The sequence below is a fragment of the Malaclemys terrapin genome, chromosome 6 (genome assembly GCF_027887155.1).
Source record: "Malaclemys terrapin pileata isolate rMalTer1 chromosome 6, rMalTer1.hap1, whole genome shotgun sequence".
NCBI lineage: Eukaryota > Metazoa > Chordata > Testudines > Emydidae > Malaclemys > Malaclemys terrapin.
Window position 1 is genome coordinate 73,963,197 of NC_071510.1, and position 16,962 is coordinate 73,980,158.

Sequence of the window (16,962 nt, forward strand, 5' to 3'; positions counted from 1 at the left end):
TTAGACCACTGATCTAGTAAAATATTTGGCCTCCAGCACCATCCACTATAGGATTCTTCAGAGCGACGGGGGGAGCCTCTGCAGTTATATTAAGCTAAGGTGAGCTGCAAAGCAAAAACTAAAACAGTTACGTTTAGACTTCACAATTAAAGATCTGCAATATTCTAGTCATATGGCACAGAAGTTTTGCACAGTTCACCTGTGGTACTTTGTTGCCAGGGGATGTTGTGAAGGCCAAAACTCTACTGGGATTCAAAAAAGAATTGGATACATTCATGGAGGATAGGGCCATCAGTAACCATCAGCCAAGATGGTCATAGATGCAATCCCATGCTCTGGGTGTCCCTAAAGCTGGGAGTGAACAATGAGGGATGCCTCACTCAATGATTGCCTGTTCTATTTGTGCCCTCTGAAGCACCTGGCATAGGCCACTGTCAGAAGACAGGCTACTGGGCTAGATGGACTATTGGCCTGACCCTGTATGGCTGTTCTTATGTTCTTAAAATCCTTCTCTCAGCATCGTTTTCTTTGGGGGATGAGTTACAACAAAGGAAGGTTATTTACCTTATAGTACCTAGAGTTCTTCCAGATGTGATTTCCACCCCCCCCCCCCCCCGCCAGGTATTCAATAGCAGTAGTTTTTGGTTTGCACTTGCGTGCTACACTACCTCATGCTGCAAACAGAGGGTATACATGGTGATATGGCCTGACCACCTCTCAGTTCCTACTCTACTGTGGTTCACATGATGATCCAAAGCAGAGAGGAAAGAGGGCAGTTTGTGAATACTCAGGGACCACACAGCTCTAAGAACGCCAGTTACTGTAAAATAAGTAATAATCCTTTGAGTGCTGGTCCCTAGGGCTAGTCACTGTACATGATTCCCATTGAGGAGGGTGATGTGAGGTGGTACCCAGCACCACATTCAGAAGTAGTGAACCAAGGTATGCACCAGCTGCCAAGGGACCACTCAGGGCATACGGCTTGGTGAATGTATACACCAAATGCCAACTAGCTGCCCTGCAGACTTCAGCAAGGGGGACACTATGTAGTAACACTACTGAGGCAGCCTGTGTCCTAGTTGGGTGAGCTTTAATTCACCTTGAGAGTCTCTGAGAAGAGCTGGCTTTGTCCTTCATTCTTTCAGCAAATAAAGAGAAGGGGAGGGGGGAGATTTTTGAAATGGCTTTGTCTGATCTGAGTAGAGAGCCAGGGGTCTTCAACTAGTCAGAAAGCATAATATTCTATGATCTCCAATGGTATGCAGCTTCAGCTAAAATACTGGTAAATTAATCATTTGATTCACATTAAAATCCCACTGGGACCTTAGTAGCAAAATTAGCATGTAGCTGGAGGGACACCTTTCTTCTGTGAAAGATAGTATAAGGTAGGTCTGCCTAGAGGGCAACAAGGGTATCTATCCTCCACATTGAATGATCACTGTCAAAAAGGCCACCTTCATTGCTAAATCCAGGAAGGTGCATGAAGCTAAGGGCTCAAAGGTAAGCCACGTATATGCTGCTTGTGCTAAATTTGGATCCCAGGGAGGTGTAGGTCAAGCTGCCACAGGGAATGTTCTAACAACGTCTTTAAGGAATTGGAATGTTGTGGGATGAGTGAAAACTGAATAGCTCTCTCGAGGAGGATGAAATGCACTGCTTGGGATGAGCTGCACACTATTAAATCTAAACTGGCTTCCTCAGTGTAGAATATACAAATTACTCTTGAACAAGAACCAGCTGATAATTCAGGGAAATACATTATATTGCTGGGCATGTTTGTATAATCACCTTGCATTTGTTCTTAAACAGTATTAAGACAGAGTTTTACCTTTGTGTGTGTGATACATGGGTAAGGTGGGGGCTGAAGGTTAAAATGTAGTCTGTTAGCTGAGAGACAAGGATTTGAGCTGGGTCATACCGATGTACCATGTGCTCGTGTTGGTTTCCCAGGAAGTAGAAGGAGCTTGGGCAGAAATACTGTGTATCACTGGAGAAAAACAGGCAGGAATTTCTCCTAGTATAAAGAAATGCAGATGTGTGGGGCATGAGATGGAAACTAATTTGTGCATGATTAGGGAGGAAGTATGGTCTTGTTGATAAAGCTCAGAACTGGGAAGTTAGGTCACCTAGGCTGCATTCCTTACTCTCTTGCAGGCTTCCTGTGTGACCTTGGGTAAGTCACTTAACTTCTCTGTACCACACATTGCTCATTTGTAAGTCTGAGACAACTAGAGCTGGTCAGAACCCAAAACTCCTCTTCTATGGGAAATTTCAAAATTTTCTCTTTTCAATTTTTCATTCTAATTTGGAACAAATATTTGCTGCAGAATGAAATCGTGAAATATTGTTTTGGAAAAATTGAAATGGCATCTTGTTTTGACCTTGACTGAACTCATATTATTACTCTTAAACTCAAAACATTTCAACTTGTATGTCATGCATTATGTATAACATAATAGTTGGAACAATGCATAAGAATAGCCATACTGGGTCAGTCCAAAGGGCCATGTAGCCCAGTATCTTGTCTTCTGACAGTAGCTAATGCCAGGTGCCCCAGAGGGAATGAACAGAACAGCTAATCATCAAGTGATCCATCCCCTGTCGCCCATTCCCAGCTTCTGGCAAACAGAGGCTAAGGACACTTCAGAACATGGTTTTGCATCCCTGCCCCTCCTGGTTAATAGCCATTGATGGACTTTTCCTTGCATAGCACCAACAGAACCCCTCAATGCATTTTTGTAAAGAGGGGGGCAGCCATGGATGGCACCTAAGGGAGGCTAACCCTCCCCAAACCTCATGCTCCCATTTGGGGGCCCTGGAAAAATCTGCCTCCGCTGTGGCCCTGGGGCTGGAGTAGATTTTGCTCCCTGCTGCAGCAGTACAGAACTTTTCCCATCTTGGGGCCACAGCGAGGAGGCAGCAAGAGCGGGGCAGGGCCTCAGGGAGAAGAGGCAAAGTGAGGGTGGGGTGGGGCCATGGCGGAAGGGGTTAACTGGGATGGGGCCATGGGTGGAAGAAGCAGAATGTGAGGGGGCTCCAGGGTTGGAGCTCCATCCAAGGCTGAGAGCTCCGCGGCGGTCCTGGACGAGGCTGAGAGCTTGACCTTGGCTGGGGCCGAGCTCTCAGCACTTCTCCCCACGTTTACACACACTCTATAGCCCGGATCAAGCTCTCAGCCCCCTGCTTTGGGCCACTGGATGGGGGGAGAGAAAGAGGGGGCTGAGAGGAGCAAGTAGGGGCAGGCCTTGGCTGGAAAAGGAGGGTCAGGGGGCAAACCTCCCCAAGGGGAAGCGTCACACACCACCCATGGGCCCCATTACAGTAACAAGTTGTAACTAGCCCTCCCCCCTGGACTGTAACAAATCCTCTTACAAAGAAAGATGTTGGCACAAGCTTTCACCTCTCTTCTCTGTCTCCCTCAACCCTAGGATGATAGATGACTGCTCTCCTTTCCCCCTGGGATTTTATTATAGTGCATTTTGTCTTTCACAAATACCTCCCCTTATGGAATATCTGTGCCCCTAGAAATGTCACTTACTTAGAAGCAATAAATCAAATTGCTTATGGGATGTGAGTCACTGAAATACTGCTTGAAAAGGTCCGATTGCAATAAGAAGGAAAACATTTCTGCTACTGGCAGAAGAGCAGATAAGTCATTTCTGTTTTAAATGTGTGTCTGGGTTGCTTATAAACCATCCAGGCAGCCATTTTGTTAAAGCAGAAGATTTCCTCTTACTTTCATCACTATTTCACCAGCGAGGTAGTGGTATATGGGTGTTTATGGAACACTGTCAGGGTGCCTGTGGCCACACAACAGCCAACCCTGCTTCTGAAGGACCTCATAGTCTTAAGACAAGAGTCATTAGAGGAGATAAAACAGTTAGATTAAGTTGGAAAGGAAAGATGATCTGGCTAAGGCACTGGATGGGTAGGAGACAAGGGTTCAGGTCCCAGTTCCACCATGGAGTTCCTGTTTTACCTTGCACAAGTCATTTAATGTATGTGGTCTTTCGTTCCCCATTTCGTACAGTAGGGGAATAACAATTTCCTTTTTCCCACCGCCTTTATTTAGAGTATCTTACATGTATGTGGGACAGATGTGAGGCCATGGAATCATAGAAACTTTAGATTATTATGATGAGATGTGCCAGATACTATTGGCACATAGGATATTCACAGACTACTATGTTTATAAATGCTTTATGTATATTTGTGAACTGTGGATTGTGTTCTGGCTGGGGGAATTAAAATTGGGAGTGAGGGAAGAAAATAGACTAATGCAAATCCCTGGACACATAAACAACTTTAGAGAAGTACTACTATTCGGAGGATAGGGGCAGGGGGAACTGTAGCTACTGGTTTTGAATGGTTTCAAGAGGCCCAGGAGAAAAAGAATGCAGAATGGTATAAAGTGGACAGCCAGATGTAGTGGAGGGGGGACTCTCATTCAGTCCAAGAATTGACATGAGACTTTCTTCCAGCAGAGTGACGCTCTTGATTAATTTGAAGGACTTTGAAACCTACCAGGGTCTCCATGGGAAAGATGGATAATAGCTGGTAGGCTTACCATGCATATAGGACAAAACCATACCGAAAAATAAAATGTCTATGTGAAAAGGTGGCTGGTCACTGTTGATCCTGTCCAAGGTTTAAAAAATAAAATAAAAAAAATCACTCAGTATGTTTGAGACTCTTACTTGTAAGACAGTAGCATCAAGATCAGGGGTGGGCAGACTACGGCCCATCACACCTTTCAATCCAGCTCTCGAGCTTCCGCTGGGTAGTGGGGTTTGGGGGCTTACCCCGCTCCACATCTGCCATGGCTCCCCAAAGCAGAAGCATGTTTCCCTCCAGCTCCTAGGCATAGAGGTAGCCAGGGGACTCTGCATGCTGCCCCTGCCCCAAGTGCCGGCTCTTCAGCTCCCATTGGCAGGGAACCGCAGCCAAAGGGAGCTGCAGGGGTGACGCCTGCAGACAAGGCAGTACGCAAAGCTGCCCGGCCAGTGGCGTGCCTCTGTGTAGGAGCCAGAGGGGGGACTGCTGCTGCTTCCAGGAGCTGCTTAAGATGAGCGCTGCCTGGAGCCTGCACCCCGACCTCTTCCCATGACCCATCCCTCTGCCCTCTGAACCCCTCGGTCCCAGCCTGGAGCACAGTCCTGCACCCCCAGCCAGAGCCCTCACCCCCTCTTGCAACCCAACCCCCAATTTTGTGAGCATTCATGGCGTATCCTACAATTTCCATACCCAGATGTGGCCCTCAGACCAAAAAGTTTGCCCACCCCGATCTAGATGCTCCAACACTGTACACGCTACCATAGGTCTGAGGTAACTGCACCTCTTATCCCTTCACGCTATCCTTTACAACACCCCACTTAGGGCACAGGCCTCTAACCAACATCTAAGGGAGGTGTTTTCAATGATGCCACAAAGGGGTCAAAGATGCAGTTACCCCCACAACAGTGACAGCATGTTCAGTGATTGGAGCATCTAAATCAGTGGTGGTCAACCTGGGGCCCGCAGGCCGTCCGCAGCCCATTAGGGTAATCCGCTGATGGGTCACCAGTTTGTTTACATTTGCATGGCTGCCCGCAGCTCCCAGTGGCCGCGGTTTGCTGTTCCTGGCCAATGGGAGCTGCGGGAAACGGCGCGGACCATAGGGATGTGCTGGCCTCCACTTCCTGCAGCTATTGGCCAGGAACAGCGAACCGTGGCCACTGGGAGCTGCGGGCGGCCATGCAAATGTAAACAAACTGTCTAGCACCCTACCAGGGGATTACCCTGAGGGGCCACAGGTTGCCCGCCACTGATCTAGATAATACGAATGGTCCCTTCTGGCATTTAAGTCATGGCCCAGATTTACTTCAAAGGAAAAATCCTCAGTGCATAAATCCATGTCAATCTTTAATATGCAGCATCCGTCCTAGCTTCATACCAAAGTATCCTGTTCTATTTCTCTTTTCTACTACCGAGCTTCAGCTCATCTAAGAGATCAGCACTGAAGAGCAAGCGTTGGCAGGAAGTGCTATGATGTAGCTGGCTACGCTCTGATGTATCACTAAGAAAAAAAACTGAACAGAAACACCTCATATGTCATTCTTTTTCCTCACTTCCCCCTCTCACAGGCCAGTTCAAAAAATTTCTGAAAGTATTAGAGAAGGGATGAAAATAAAGATGGAAGTGTGGCTATGAAGAGGCTATTGCATCTCTATTACTTAATTTGGGAAGCTTCATTAAAATGTATCCTCAGTATTTATATACAAACCATGTGAAGAACACAATGCTGTTCAACACCAATCCTATTACAAAATGTCTTCCTATGTACAACATGTAGTTCAGTGGGGTCCTAATTCTAATTTGGACTCTGGAACACTACAAATGAAGAATAATAAAAACAACATTGCTTACTCTCACTTTATCTACCAGCATATGAATTACACAGTTTTGCTGTTTAACTCTTTCCAGCACACTGTTCAAACTTTCTAAACAAAAATGGGTAATCACATGAAATTGAGATGCAGTAAAAATGTTTATTGTTTTGTTACAAAGTGTTTAAATACTAAATCTATAAATTGTAAATTTTAGTCAAAGAGAAAATACCATTCCATAACTTATGAAAATATCAAAAGCTGAATTTCAGCACATGCCTTGGTAAAATAAGTTATTTTCTCCTAAACATTCTTACCTTGTTCACCAAGATTTAAAGACTACAGCAGAGACACTCTGTCCTGTGGAAATTAATGTTTCTTAAGACAGACGACTTCCTATGTTAGCCTCAATATAAGCCTCCATACTGGCTTGATGTAAGTGTACATGTATCATAAACAAACATGGAAAAAAGGTGTGTAACAATGTTGTTAACAGGATTCACTAACAAGGTAGAGGTCTAGTCTCTCAATATGAATTCAAAGCAGTTATAAAAGAATAGATCCTTGAATACTACTATACCATACATTAAACTGATAAGAAGTGATGATCGTACTTCAGAAGAAAAGAGCAAGTTATTAGCAGAACAGCTCTCTTAAAAATGGACTTGATTGCCGATACAAAACCCAAAGAGAGTTACTTTCCTAAACTAATGTACTGGTTTTCCTTTTCTAAGCTATTTTAATATTTTCAGATCTTTTAATTGTTTGAATCAAGTTTTCAGGAACTTCCTAATTTTTAATTTAAATCAATGCAAAAATATACATGTAAAGTCACATAGATCAAATTCAGTGGTGCTTTGACTAACTTCTGAATATCATATATGGATTTCTGAATTGTACCTAAGTAACGAGATAGCGTTAGCAAAACCTATATCTAAGGCATAGATTTTAAATTAAAAAAGCACATTTCTAAAGAAAAGCATCCATTTGTTATTCTGTTTGTGTGGAGAAATCACTCATTTTCTCAAATTATCACAGCATTCTGGGTTTGACCTAGTGTCTCCACCTGATATAGGTAACATAATAGGGACACCTGCGAAGAATGGAAAGATATTTTGTGTTTGAGTAATTAGCAAGTTATAAATCTATGGATAAATGTCTCCTCACATTGCTTGGCCTCACTATATAAAGTGTTTGTGGATGATTAACACAAAAGACTAAAATAAATAGACAATACCATAAAATATTTTCTGGTCCACAGAAACAGTTCATATTTCCATTTTACTTTTTTTTTTTTTTTAAAGCTATTAATGGGAAAAAGGATTTATGAAATCTCCTTCATGAAAATAAATATCCCACTACATTGAGTTACTGGCAAGAAATTCTAACGTAGCAAATCAGATTTTCAAAATATTAAACACCTAGGGCCACATGCAATATGGGCAAACATTCACACACACAATTTGTATATGTAATTACCATGACTGCACACATGAATTTAGTATTTGTGCATACAAACACAAGTTAAATGATTAAACTGGCCAGTTGTAGGTGCAGATTCTGTGACAGAGCATGTTAAGTAATTGTTCATGCAAATTAGACTTACAATTCTGTACTCATTTTTGCTGATGGCCTTAAGCTTTCAAAACTTCAAAATTTGTCATTCATCCAGCTGATCTACATCTAGAATTTTTAATTTCTACTGCAACAGATACAAACATTAGGAAATAGGGAGGTAGTTAAATCTTTTTTACTTTTTTTTTCAATTATATGCATATTTTGTTTCCACTTTAATGTATGACCATTTTTATTCCACCTTTAACATCTCTTTCTCCATGGTAGCAGACTCATCTGTTTTATTCCTTGCCGGAGACAATGTGCTATTCCAAGTTCTGTCACTGACTAGCAATCTGATCTTGAACAAATCTCAACCACTCGCTGTTTCGGTCTTCCTCATCTGTGAAACAAAGATAATAATGCTGCTCACATTTGTTAAGCTCTCTTAGATCTTCAGACACAAAGCTATATATAAATACTATTAATTAACATTCCTAACTGAGCTAACCTTCGATATCTGGAGCCAGCGGAGTACCATTATTTTTGTCCCAAAATAGGGAACGCTATCTGGACCTCTAAAACTGCACCAGAAGAAAATCCCTTATCGTTCTAGTGTGTAATTCCCAAAAGAATAACTGTGTAGAGATACAAAAACTCCTCCTCTTTATTAACAGAATAGTATAGATACTAGTTAATATGGTGGGTCTCACCTTCGCCTGGCAGCAAATTTTTCTGCAGGTGCCTTTAAAATGGTTCATCCTGCCTTGTTTTCAGGACTAAGTAACCTTTTCATTAATCTTCCTTTTTTTTTACATTGTCCCTCTAGGACCAAACACTGACATATTACACACACCACTCCCTACAATACAAGAACAGTTGGCTAAAGCTGACCCTAAATAAGATTGTGGTTTTGCTGATAGGCAGAGGGAACCACTTTGAAGAACTTGCTTCCTGCATAAAATTCCTGCTATTGTAGACCTCTATCCTTCAATTGTTAAGATGGTCTGAGCCTGGGGCTCCTTTTAGACTCAGTGCTATTGAATGTCTATACATCAATAGTTGAAAAAAAGCCACTCACTCATCTATGCCTCACCAAAATATCGCACAAAACTATGGTGATCCTATTTAAGATCTCCAGGCTTAATTATTTTGGCTCATATCAAAAAATGAATCCACACAACCTGAACCAATCCAATTAGTACAACATGGAGCAACCCAACTGCTCAGAAACACAGGTCACCATGAATACACTGGGCTAATGCGCTCTCTGCAAAGGCTTACGGTTGAACAGAGTTGAGTTCTAGGTTTGTTCTGGTAGTCAAAGTTCTCCATAGAACTGGCCATGGCTACCTCTTTCTTTGTGAATATGATCCCCTTGGCAGTTGGGTTCAGCTGAAATGATTTAACTGTCAACCAAGAGGGGGGAAGTTTGACTGTGGGAGACAGAACTTTCTCAGGAAAGTTTCCTATGCTATGGAATTTTCTCCTGCAACAGATAAGGATGACTGTTGACTTCATACCTTTCACAATTGAATACAAATTTCTTCTTTGCCTTTACTTTCCCTTAATTTCCACACACACACACACACACACACACACACACACCCCTAGAAATTAAACCAGCTTTTTCTCCTACAGGTTGGGAAGATTGTTATTTCTATTTTTAAATACACAGGAGGCGCTCAGACAGTACAACGATGGGGCCATATAAGCACCTAGCTAGAGAGAAAATACCAGTTCACATGATTGTAAGGGCAACTTATGCAGTTAAAATGTTTTCAACACCTCATCTATAAGTTGAAACCACCAGTATTGCAGCAAAGAATCCTTAGGGAAAACAGGTTGCAGCTAAACAACAGAGACCATGTCTACACTGCAAACTTTGGTTGACGCAAGTTACATCAGCATAAAGCCACCATTGTTAGTACATCACTCATGTGTATGCATACTTGGCTGCTTGTGTAAGTATTACACAAACTCACGAGTGCTGGTGTCAATGCAGGGTAGGTATCTCAGTGCAACCCACTATTGTCCAATTCACTGTCTTTTAGGATGTTTTGGCAATGTATGGTGGGGCAGAAACACATCAAGAGCAGTGACTGGGGGCAATGGGCCAGTTTGCAATTGTTTTTATTCAATCCATGCCATAATGTTATCTATATCCCATAATTTTCATGCCTTTTTCCCCATGAACCTATGCAGCCCTCCTCACTGTCCACCATTTCTGACAGAAGCATGGCACTTGCACAGCTCTGCACTATTGTCACAAGCGTTGCAAGCACAGGACGCATGATCTTCCGATGTTTGCAGAGCCATAACATCCACGAATAAGCAGGGAACACAACAGTATCTTGGAGCACAGATTGCTCTGGGACATAGCAAGAACAAATTCAAGGTTGTTGCTGGTGTTCAAACTGGTAGAGCACCACTTCTGGAACCAAGAAATGAGCACTGACTGGTAGGATCACATCATAATGTAGGCGTAGGATGATGAGCAGCGGCTGCAGAACTTTCGGCTGCGCAAGGCCATATTCCTGAATCTGTGTGCCAAGCTTGCCTCAGCCCTCCAATATAGGGACATCAAAATGAGAACTGCACTGATGGTGGAGAAGAGAGTAGTGATTGCACGGTGGAAACCTGCAGTGTCAGATTGCTACTGGTAAGTGCAAAATTATTTTGGAGTTGGAAAATCCACTAAGGGGGCCACTGTCATGCAAGTGTGCAAGGCTACTAATCAACTCTTGCTATACAGTACTGTGACTCAGCAACGTGCAGGACATGCTGGAAGGATTTTCAGTAAAGGGATTTCTGAACTGTGGTGAAGCAAAGATAGCATACATATCCCTATTTTGGCACAAGCCCATCTTGCCACAGAGTACATCAACAGAAAGGGCTACTTTTCTATAGTTGTGCAAGCATTGGTGGATCACTAGGATCTCCTCACTGGCATCAACTTTGGCTGGTCAAGGAATGTGCATGATGCTTGCATCTTTAAAAATATAGGACTGTTCAGAAAGCTACAAGCAGGGACTTTCTTTCCCAACTGGCAGATTACCACTGGTGATGTTGAAATACCAATAGCAATCCTGGGAGACCCAGCCTACCCCTTGTCTCCCCTGGCTCATGAAGCCGTACACTGGCCACCCCAACAGCACCATGGAAAGATTTTGCTATTGGCTTAGCAGGTGCAGAAAGACAGTTGAATGTACTTCTGGAAGACTGAAGGGATGCCTGTGTTGTTTACTCAAGACTGGATCTCAGTGAAAAAAAAAAAAAAAGACATCCCAATGGTTATAGCTGCCTGCTGTGTCCTGCATAATCTCAGGGAAGCAAAGGGGGAAAAGTTTCCGCCAGAGTGGACTGGCAGTCTGCTGAGTTAGAACAGCGAAACACAAGGGCCATTAGAAGAGCTCAACACCAAACCATACAGCTCAGAGAGGCTTTGAAGACCATTTTAACAGTGAGCCACAGTACCGTGTGGTGTACTCTGCTCTACCTGGCCCTGCTGTTTTGGGGCCTGTTAGGAATGGTGTAGTGTACATCTATGAATATAGCACTGTCAATGTCCTCTTAATTTTGTTGTGCTTGCTGTACATTTATGATTATATGCGGTTTGTCACTGATCCTATGAGTTGTGCCACACTGTACAGTAATAATTAAGTAGGTGCTTTCAGAATTGCTAGGCACTCTGAAGCATGTGTTGTGAACTAAAAGATTATTTTCCAAATAGAATGTTATTCACTAGCAAAACCAGTGCAAAGAAAAATCTGTGCAATTTAAAAGCAAATACATTAAAAACTTAATAAATTAATGAAACAGAAAAACCAGTGGAAAGAACATTCCTGTCCATTAATCTACATATACAGCAACCATGGATTTCACAGATCAGTTTGTGAGGCTGTGGTTGTCCTTAATGTCTGCTGGGGTGGAGTGGGAGGGATAGGGATAAAGCCCCTGATACCACATGGAATGTAGGGTGGGAGAGCATAGGGAGGTGCTGTTATGGAGTTTGCCATGGACTGCAAAGGGAGGAGAACCTGGGATTGTTGAAACTAAGCCCACAAGAGTCTGCAGCATCTCTGTTTGCTGTTGGAGAAGCTCCATTATGTCTTGGTGCATCTCCCTCTCCTTTTCCTGCTGGGACTCCTGGGCCTCTCTCTTCTCCGTTTTTATCTTCCCCAGGCTGTCTGTAATGTTCACCCTCCAGACCCTTTTCTCACGGTCTCACGCAGCACTGGCTTGCAGGATCTCATTGAACATGTCATCCCGAGTCCTCCTCTTTCTCCTCATCTAGCTCAGGCTTTTTTCCTCAGGTGCGGAGGGGGGAACCTCTCAGAGCCGCAATGGCAGCAGCTGCAGATAAAACACACAGAGGTACCACTGTCAATATAGTTACAACAGAAAGTGAAACTTAAAATTCAGAACCCCCTTCTCTTACACCCCTAAAATTTTAAACAAGACATGCTTATTGATACTTTTGCTTCGGAGTGCTTGTGCACGGTGCCACTCGACAGTCAGCCATGGTGAGTATGGCCTGCCAAGGGAAGGAAATGAGGGAATTGCTCAGTTGCATGAAACTATGAGTATAGAGCAATGGTACTAAATACTGGCACCACTGTCCACAGGAAGTGGTGATTTTAGCTGCTCTCTCACTCCTGATTTAACAAAGGCACAGAGAGCACAGCTGCTGATTATTGTCCTGAAGCCACCCAGGCCTGTCTGCTGCTAGCCTGTGTACTAGAAGGGTGCCTGCGGAAGTTATTGCTGAGTGGCATGGGAAAAGTCCTACCAGAAAGGAAGCAATAAGGCTGCCATCCCTAGAAACCTTCAGGAGAGGATTGCAGAGTACCTCCATGAAAGTTTCATCAAGATCTCTCATGAGAATTCAAGGGACATACCTGTGTACATAAACTGCTCCACATGCCCTCCCTTGCCTAATTCTACAAGAGAATGAAAAGCAGATAACAACAATAGCTGTCTTTGTTGTACTACTACCTCTTTTAGTACAAGTAAATTAATGAAAAGTCAGTAACTGTGCCCTGTTAAATTGGGAGCACCAGCAGTACGTCATTGTAATGGGAAATTCATTTACAAACTTACCCAAAGTTCCTTCCCCTGCATTGAGCTCACCAGTGCTCAACTGCTGGGACTGACTGGACTGCGGTGGAGTCTCAAAACAGGTCCTGGCTCCCTGGTCGCACGTCCCCCATCCTCCTCCTAGCTGTTCATGCCAGGGACCTGTGGCTTGGGGTCCTCAAAGGTATCCATGGTTATGTGCGGGATATCAGTAGCGTCTCTGACAATTATGGCATGCAGCTCTTTGTAAAAGTGGCAGGTCTGCAGGTTAGCACCAGAATGATTGTTGGCCTCTCGATATGGCTGACCAAATTCCTTCACTTTCACAAAGCACTGCTGCTGGCCCCTGTTGTACTCCTCCTCCGACATCCCCTGTGCAATCTGCTCATAGATGTTTACTTTTCTATGGCTGGTCCGTAGCTGTGCTTACACAGCCTCTTCTCCCCACAGGCCCAGAGGATCCAATATCTCTTGTCTACTCCAAGCTGGAGTGTGTCTGGAGCATGTAGCCGCCATGGCCAGCTGCACAGTTGCACACAATGGAGAGCTGCTAGGTGTGCTCTCCAGTTGGACAATCAAGCAAAGCCATTTCAAAAATTTGCAGGGCTTTAAAACAGAGGGAGGGCCTTCCAGTCTCCATGACCCCTGGACAATGGCATTCACAATTGTGACCAAAGAGATTAGCGTCAGACACTGTGGAACAGCTGCTGGAGGACTGTTAGAATTCATATAAGTAACGCAGTGTTTACACTTGTGTTGCGTCGACCTCAGTACATCAACCATGGCTTAATGCTGCTCAGGGAGGTAGTGTTACTGCATTGCTGTTAACGGGGCACTTACATCAATAAGAGACAAATTTAGGTATAGACATGCACATGCGGTTTACATCCGCCTAACTTTGTAGTGTAGACCAGGCCTGATTAACTCCTTATGCTGTCCTATGGTATATTTCTTAATCCCTTTAAAACATCACATTAATTCATTACTAATGAAAAGAGTATTAGCAAGCACATTATAGAGTACAGCAGGACTTAAATGTTTATTTTCATCCCTGCTACAGTTTTAATAGCCTCCATGTAATTCCCAGCCTGTGATTCTCCAGTTTATGAATAATCAATCTTCTGGTTACATTACTATGCAGTGGCATTTCTGGGAGTTGATGTAATTCCTGTAATCTGCAAGCTGTTTCAAGTACATATGGGAAGGCCATCTGTGCATCTCAACAAAATTGCGCTCTTCCACTAAAAGTAAATAAATAGTATTAATGTTAAACATGTGTATACACACACACACACGAATTACAAACTGAAAAACTAAAAATTGGTTTAAACAACATTAAGGACACACAAACCCATAATAGAAGGGGGCGGTAAAGTTAAGGCTGAAACTCTGTTCATTGTGCTTACGTTTTTTTGCAGCACATAAACTGTAAAAATCAACTGCCTGAATACCCTTATTGTTGTGCTAGGCATAAATAAGTTAGTTAATTTTAAATGAACGTAGTATTCAGAAAAGATACCAAAATGACAGTCCTGGAGACAAATCCTCTATCCACAAAAGAGATACAACATGGGTAGCAACAGTGCGGGATGCTTTCTTATGCAACCACAACAAACAAGGAGTAGTTCCTTCTCCATACCGGACTTCCTATACGGAGAATGACAACGAAGGGGATGTGGATACATCTCTAATAACTGAATTTAAAACTAAACTTGATCTTAGCCAAACCAAAAGCCTTCTGATAGTGACAAAAGGGTAAAATAAGCCCTAATGCTGAATTTCCTTTTTGTTGTGGGTTTAGCTTAATTTTTTTGTTTTTTGATTTTGTTACTGATCTTCCTAAAAAATAACTTTTTTTGAAACACAATTTTAGGTCATCATAATTAGGCAAGATACATCCTTCTTCCTAACTCTGTGTCCCAGCATTTCCTGAATCAGATTGCAGCAGAGGATGTCCACAGCCAATTTTCTTGGGCTAGGGACAGGCAGAATACAGATGTCAGCAGAGTACAATAGGGCCATATTGTGAAAGGTGCAGAGCTAATACAACTCCCATTAATCCGTCAGGTGGTTTCTACATTTCTTTTAAAGCAAACTGGGTGGGTGGCACCTCACAAGGTTTGGCTTTTTAAAAAAAAATGAACTATATAATTTACCTCTTCCACCTCTATTTCCTAAACCAATCTGACTGACTACTTTGTCACTTGGGTTTACTTACATGAATGAAGTGCCATTTAATCATTTGGTTTCATAATATGCTATATCAGCTATTGGACAGCATTATAGAGATCCTAAATTTTTTTTTAAACATCATGCTTATTATGTGGTGTTTAAATAGCACGTCCTTGGAAGCAACTTGTAATCTTGATTCAATGTATAAAATAAATAGACTTAAGTAAGACTTCAGAGAGATGTACTTATCTCCTCACATGCTCAGAAGCAGCATTACTTTGCATTTATTCTTCAGTCCAAATATAATGGAAAAGGTGGGTTTTTTAATTTTTAAAAGATAGGAATTGGTAAACTACCTGAAAGATCTTGAAATTCAGGCTTTTGACTGAAGATGAGGTAGTTAGTGGCAATAAAATGAAGGAGCCAGGTTGAAAGGCAGTCAGAGTTGTGAAACTGCAAGGAAAAAAGGAAAGTGAAACAGAATACAAATATTGTTCATGATTAAGACAGATAAAAGATAGCAGAAGGAAAAAAGCAAAAGTCATAATTTAAGATTTCCAGTGTCAAAGTAACAGCATAACAAATGAAGAGCGGTATCCATGGCAAAAATAAATGAGGGAAAATATAGCACAACAAACTGGCAACGACATACAAATTCTGAGAACGTGTTTGAAACAGCAGAAAACTGGCAGCAAACAGGTAGCTGCCAGACACCATGACAGTCTCACAAAGCAGATTAGGACTGAGAAAATTCAGGGCCAGTTAAAAATCAATTTCAAATTTGTTGTTGAGAGTATGTATCTTTTCTAAAAATGTTTTGGTTAATATAACAGCTAAATTTAGTTTAGTTTAGCCACTATCTAATAAAGTACAACTAATTGCTGTTTAATGCCACAGCAAGATCTCCTAACTCCTCTTCTCCCTTGTCTTTTTGCGTACTTTTTTTTTTTTTTTTTTTGCAAGAGTTTATTGTGGGTAAGCTAATTCTGCCTTCTCTCTCTTTTTTTTTTTTAATGAAACACTGTTTCTTTAAGAGGCTGCACTTCCTATCCCTGAGCAGTAAAAATGATTTTATCCGTCTTGTCTTTACTCTCCTTTTCTGTTCCCCCAATCGGTCTTTATTTTTGTCTCTCCTCTTTCCTGTCCTGTTTCTCAGCTCGCCTATCTTCTCTTACCACTTGGTTTCTTATTCATCATTTTCAAATGCACACTCTGTTCTACCCAATCCTTCTGTGCATTTGAGACGTGGTGCACAGTTGGAGACAGCTCTTCCAGCACTAAAGAAGGAACCACTTCATATAGACTCACTGCAGTGCTTCTACGATAGAATCTGCACAGTTTAGCTGAATTACTACTATGTGGCTCACAGGCAGGACATGTCACAAATGCATAGACACGCTGCAAGTAAGAAAGTTCTCATGGTACAAAGGCGGGGGAAACTGTGCTCTTGGCAGGTTGTACTCTGGCTATCCTTGTGCTACCACTAATCCCTAAAGAACAGATATACCAGTAAATATCCAACCCTGAAAAGTGAAATATCAACAAAAAATTTTTTTTAAAGAAATTCCATCACTCATACATTACATGTTCATGTATGAGCAATACATACCTTGGCTTTTCTGAGCAAGCTGACAACGCTAAGACTTGTAGATGCTAATTCCCTACTAGGCATACTCTGCAGCTGTGTGATGATATAAAGCTCACAGATATGCTGGAGTCTGGATACCTGGTACATCTCAGCACAAATCAAGAGAGACATGGCTTGCAAAATACTGGCTGGTAAAAAAACCAA

General features: G+C 42.5%; 1 protein-coding gene across 7 annotated transcripts in view; it reads right to left on the reverse strand.

Moving 5' to 3' along the window:
* Window positions 1–6,507: 6,507 nt before the first annotated feature.
* RHOBTB3 (Rho related BTB domain containing 3) overlaps window positions 6,508–16,962 on the reverse strand; it is a 59,718-nt gene continuing 49,263 nt past the window's right edge. For 3 of the 7 annotated variants that reach the window (XR_008445301.1, XR_008445299.1, XR_008445302.1), the window contains 4 exons: window positions 16,780–16,946; window positions 15,527–15,623; window positions 13,023–14,239; window positions 6,508–12,275 (listed from right to left, as the gene is read on the reverse strand). Coding sequence is in view for 1 of the 7 variants with exons in the window: in XM_054031324.1 (XP_053887299.1) it covers window positions 8,319–8,322; window positions 14,128–14,239; window positions 15,527–15,623; window positions 16,780–16,946 (380 nt within the window). In the remaining 6 variants the exon portion in view is untranslated. The remainder of the gene's footprint in view (window positions 12,276–13,022; window positions 14,240–15,526; window positions 15,624–16,779; window positions 16,947–16,962) is intronic. The other 4 variants (XR_008445300.1, XM_054031324.1, XR_008445304.1 and 1 more) reach the window with 4 other exon arrangements.